The sequence below is a fragment of the Chondrus crispus genome, genomic scaffold, assembly GCF_000350225.1.
Source record: "Chondrus crispus Stackhouse genomic scaffold, scaffold_1, whole genome shotgun sequence".
NCBI classification, from domain to species: domain Eukaryota; phylum Rhodophyta; class Florideophyceae; order Gigartinales; family Gigartinaceae; genus Chondrus; species Chondrus crispus.
This window is the reverse complement of record NW_005178809.1, coordinates 737,638-743,328: the sequence shown is the minus strand read 5'-3', so window position 1 is coordinate 743,328 and position 5,691 is coordinate 737,638. Positions and strand designations below refer to the sequence as shown.

At 54.1% G+C, this 5,691-nt stretch overlaps 1 protein-coding gene across 1 annotated transcript in view; it reads right to left on the bottom strand.

Annotated features, from left to right (window-relative positions):
* Nucleotides 1-1,108, bottom strand: part of CHC_T00009236001 (WD40-repeat containing protein) — a 1,248-nt gene extending 140 nt beyond the window's left edge. Inside the window, exon 1 of the mRNA XM_005711789.1 lies at nucleotides 1-1,108. This exon is cut by the window's left edge and continues 140 nt beyond it. Within this exon, the coding sequence (XP_005711846.1) occupies nucleotides 1-1,108 (1,108 nt within the window).
* Between the last annotated feature and the right edge of the window lie 4,583 nt (nucleotides 1,109-5,691).

Below are 5,691 nucleotides of genomic sequence, written 5' to 3'. Positions count from 1 at the left end.
AGATACCACACGTCTTCCATCCCCCACTCATCGCAACGCTAACCACCGGACCCATGTGTCTAAACATCGCCTCCCCGACTTGTGTTCCCGTCTCCACGTCCCACACACGCACGCTCTTGTCAAACGATCCAGATACCACACGTTTTCCGTCCCCACTCATCGCAGCGCTGCGCACCGCACCCGTGTGTCCAACTAACGCATCCCCGACCTGTGCTCCCGTCTCCACGTCCCACACCCGCACGCTCTTGTCAACCGATCCAGATACCACACGTCTTCCGTCCCCACTAATCGCAACGCTTAACACATAACCCGTGTGTCCAACTAACGCCTCCCCAACTTGTGCTCCCATCTCCACGTCCCACACACGCACGCTCTTGTCGAACGATCCAGATACCACACGTTTTCCGTCCCTACTCATCGCAACGCTCTCCACCTCTCTCGTGTGTCCAACTAACGCGTCCCCGACTTGTACTCCCGTCTCCACGTCCCACACCCGCACGCTCTTGTCCCACGATCCAGATACAATACATCTTCCGTCCCCACTTATCTCAACGCTTGACACCACACTCGTGTGTCCAACTAATGCTTCCCCAACTTGTGCTCCCGTCTCTACGTCCCACACCCGCACGCTCATGTCCTCCGATCCAGATACCGCACATGTTCCGTCCTCACTCATCGCAACGCTACACACCGCACGCGTGTGTCCAACTAACGCATCCCCGACCTGTGCTCCCGTCTCCGCGTCCCACACACGCACCGTCTTGTCCCGCGATCCAGATATCACACGTCTTCCGTCGCCACTCATCGCAACGCTTAACACCTTATCCTTGTGTCCAACTAACGCCTCCCCCACTTGTGCTCCTGTCTCCACATCCCACACCCGCACGCTCTTGTCCCGCGATCCAGATACCACACGTCTACCGTCCCCACTCATCGCAACGCAATACACTTTCGACTTGTGGCCGCAGAAACTTCTCAATACTTTCCTCTCCGACGTACTCCACAGCCTTAACGTCCCGTCTTCATATCCCACAACAACATACCCCTTCCTCTCACAGAAAGTTGCGCAGGTAGCTGTTGTCACGCCCGGTTTTTCTCCAGTCACCATGAACCTTACACTTCCCATGCACATCCCAAAATATGCCCTCAAACGCCGACACATTTTGGGCCTGCTTGCTTCAAGGTCCAATGGGCTCTGGCTCTCCGTTTCGAACTCGCCTTCTAATCGAACCATCTTCGTCTCCTTCTCAGCAGATTGCGCGAAAACTGTTACTTCTGCCCCGGACTTCTCCACTAGACATCCATACACTTCACCACTGGAATCCATGCCGACTTGAATTCGTCCAAAACCGTTATGTGGCAAAACAATCTGCTCCGCCATCCTTCCATCGGCTCGCGCTAAAAACTCGCTCACAGGCCGCACCCACGGCCGTGGTGCGTATCTCTCAATTTCCTCCAGCATCTTTCGCACACAACCTGAATCCCGTGCCTTGTGCATCACTCGCCCATATAGTTGAAAGTAAATCCCGGCATTACTTTCACCACAAAATGGTACACTCAGTCGCGCTGCCCGCGTCATCAGAACCATTGTATCCACTGCATCCTCATCGACCCGTCCCCTAGTCACACCCCCGCTTCCTCTTTTCCGCTTCAAGTCTCTACTCAATCCCTTCACAGCTTCCTCGTATTGCCAAACCCCGCCTCTCCGTATCACTGTCTTCACCCATCGTGCACTCAAAAAGAGCCTCTTCAGCTCCTCTACACACCCACCCTGTCTCAGAACACGGTATATGTTCTCGAAAACATACTCCTCCCGTGCACTCTTGCCCTCTCCGTCTCGGCCCTCACTCATTGCAAACAACCCTCCTCCTGCCCTGCATACATCCGCCATCTTCTTACACCACTTTTCTACACCTTCCTTCTTATTCGCTTCTTCTACCGCGAAATCGTGCGTCAGATCATGCACCCGCAACCCACCACAGCCCTTCTCATACTGCAACTCTACTAATCCAACCCTTTCCATCTCCTTTGCACACCATTCCGTCCGCTCCTCGTCCATCTCCCACAAATCTCCAACCAAACTCAAAGGTATCCGGTCTTGCTTCTTCATAACGCACAGACTCCGGTGCATCTTTCGAAACGAAAATTCACCAACCGTCTCCCAACTGCTCCCCGCATTGGACTCCAGGATATCTAGTGACGTATGCAATGTCGTATTCAACGACGAATATCCGTCCTTCGGACTCTCCCCACGAATCGTGTTACGCCTCTTCATCTTCGAAACGTACGCCCCCCATGCTCCTGACACTTCTCCTTCCCATCTTTCCCTCATGTACCTCACACTCGTTCCCGCCACGTTCAGGGTAAGCGGCAATCCGCAACATATTTCCAGTATTTCACCCACGGCCTCTTTGCAACTCGCATCATCCAATTCCTCTCGATTCGCCTCACTCGCGTGCACAAGCATGTCAACTGCTTCTTTCCCTACCTTCTCCCTCGGCTCGAAAGCAACCCGCTCTCCAATCTGACGCAGCTCCCTATCCCTCGTCGAGTACAGTAGTCTGCTCCTCCTTCCCCCGCTGCCCCCCGCAGTGTCAGTCAGAACAGACAACTTTTGAAGGATATTCGCGTCTATATCATTCACCACCCACACATCATCAATGATGAACAGACACACATAACTACAAAACCACGCTTGTACCTTCGCTAAAATCCTTTCAAACTCGCTCTGCTCTCGCATTTCTCCAGCCGTCTGCTTGCCACCGGACGCTTCCACAATCAGACACAGTTCTTCAATCAGCCGTCCCACGTTTCCGTCTTTTCCCAGCGACATGAAGTACACTCCTCCCGAAAACTCCGCCTTAATCTTATCGTCATGCGCAATCGCTCGTAGGGCGCATGTCTTCCCGACTCCGCCCTGTCCCACTGCTGTCGCACCCACATGCTCGTTCCTATCTCTCTGTAGTACAGCCGCTTTCAGACGCGACTCACACGTATTTGGTAATCCATCGCTCCCCTGAGAATCAAGCTTCACACATATCGACGCAGGATTACGTTCGGCTCTTATCGACGGCCTGAACATATCACCCGTGCCTCGCCTGATCGACTCCACGGCCGCACGAGTCGCGCGAGTATCGATACCCGTGCTCGCTTGTAGAATACGATGGTGAAGGCGGTCCGCTTCTCGCTTGCGCTTCTCTAAGACTTCTCTATCTCCCACTGCAGAGGCGTACGCACCGAGTCTCGCTTTTGGGTCGTCCAACTCTTTCTGCAGCTCGGCGAGGGACTTCAATATGAAGCTTGAGATGTCCTCGATTTCACGTTGGAGCAAGCCCGTGTGCGATGACGTTCCATGGATCGGCATGTTTTTCAGCTCCGTGATGTCTGCGTGCAAGGTGGTGTACGCGGTGAGCATTTCCGTAGAGAGCGTTTTGTTTTCCTTGTAGGCTTTGTGTCGTTCGATGAGACTTGCGATGAGGCGAACGACTTGTTCGGCCGGGCCGGTGAGGCCCAAGATACTGTACGGATCAGCCATGGTGTTTGGGATTAGGGGATGTTGTTCGGATTTGAATAGGCGGCGGTGGCAAAGCAGCGCTTGCTCTTGTCTATATCTACTACTCTCCGAATCTCTCGTTCTCTTGTCGTTGTCAGTCGTTGGTAGGCGATGTTTTTCGTTCTTGGTTGTCTCGCAGAGGGCGCGGGAAAGGTTTGCTTCCACTCTTGGCGTTGCGAATAAATGCACTACATTCAGTGGGCTACAGCTATTTTAGGGAAAGTGCCTGCTTGAAAATGAATTTTGGAGCGATTTCCTACATTCGTCAAAGGAGAGGGGCGGTTGTGCGGATTGTTGCTGCGGTGTTGGCACATCTTGAGATTGTGTTTGTGTTTTCCGGAGTCGCCCACTTTTAGTAAGGCTGCTCTCGCGACGCACAATTTTGGAGCGATTTCCTACATTCGTCAAAGGAGAGGGGGGGTTGTGCGGATTGTTGCTGCGGTGTTGGCACATCTTGAGATTGTGTTTGTGTTTTTCGGAGTCGCCCACTTTTAGTAAGGCTGCTCTCGCGACGCACAAACAAGACTTGTACGCCAGCAACGAGAGCTCCACAGAATTGCAGAGAGGCATATGATACAGTGCCGGACTCCGGGGGCTTGTCCATCGGTATTACAGTATTGTTGCGATTATCTCAACCGTCTGGCACCGAGCAACCTGTTGAATGGGAATCCTCCCTCAATTTCCTTTATTGCTGCGTCTGCCCCCCCTCTTGTCTATCTCCGAGGGTTGGCTATTACGTACTACTTCCCCGAGGGGGCTCGGCTGTCTCTGACCCCCCCTTGCCTACTCCCTTCGTCGTCTCTCTCCCTCTCTTGCCCCACAAAAATGACTACTCCCTCGCTGCCTTTCCTTTCGCTTCCCTTACCGACAGCCCCGCGCTCCCCTCGCCCCGACTCCTGCCATCCGGTGCCGTCTTCGTTTCCCTTCGGGAACTGGATCCCCCGCGCTTTCGCTTCCCTACAGGAGCACGCGTGTCCTTCAGTTCCGGTTCATGGACCCGTTGTCCACGTCTCCACGTGTTTCTAAGTCATTCCTCAACAGTATTGCAATGAAAGCCGTAAATTTGGCGGGAAGGAGGGCGTGGAAGGAGTATGACTTGCACCCTTTTGTGAATTACAGTAACAACGAGGATACAGCGAGGATAGTTTTCTGCAGAAACGTGTAACACGTGTTCCAGCAGAGTTGCTTCGGCCATTGTTGAATCGACTAATAACTCATAGAGCCTCTTTACGTGGTAGTCTCTACTCCCGGCCCTAAACTTATCCGTCTCGCTGCTGCCTGAGATCGGACAGTCTATCGTCATGGGTCTGTCACTGGGGGCCGCTTGTTTTACCTGTGCCGGCCAGGACACTTTCCCTTTTGCCCAGTGGTGATTTCTCACATATTTACCGATGCCCCCTTGCAGAGAAGCTGTTCTTCATTAGATTGGGGAGTAGTCCTGTCCCTGAGTGCCGAAGCCGACGTTCCGTAAAGGGAGAGGGAAGGACGTTGTCGGATGGCAGAGACTTGGCAGGCCGCTGCTTGGCACGAAGGAGGAGGGGCACGAAGGAGGAGGGGAACGGCGGGGAACAATTGTGCCCAAAGAGTGGTCATAACAGCACTGTACTGTACCATGTACAATGTTGTGCAACCTTTGCTCGGCGCCTCGTCCTTGCAAACCTTGCCGCATCAGTCTTCGTCCGCAGTGCAAACGCGGAGCAACCCGCCCGACCACTACTCACCGCCTTGCTCCTTTCGCCTCACTGCGAGCCACGCGCCGCCACACCGTATCTCACCCTCGTCCTCCCCCCTTTCCACCCTTCCCTCGCGCGCTCGATGCCGCACTGCATCCGAAAGGGCGTCGCCGCCCCCTCCGCACCCCGCTGTCTCCCCTCGCCGCACCCCCTCCCCGTCCGCTCCCTTGATGTGCCATCTGCGGCGGACCTCTCATGTCCATCTTTACCTCCGTTCCCCTTCAGGATTAATAAAAGGTGAATCCTCTGCGTATCTGTCGTCTCTTTGCATTCCCCCTCTTCATAAGCATCCCTTTTCCCATCGTCGAGCAGGCTGCATACAAAACGGCCCTCGGTTACTTCCTCTTTTACGGTCGAGCTCCTGTTTCTATTCCCGCCTTTCCTTCTCTTCAGTGCTTCCTCTTT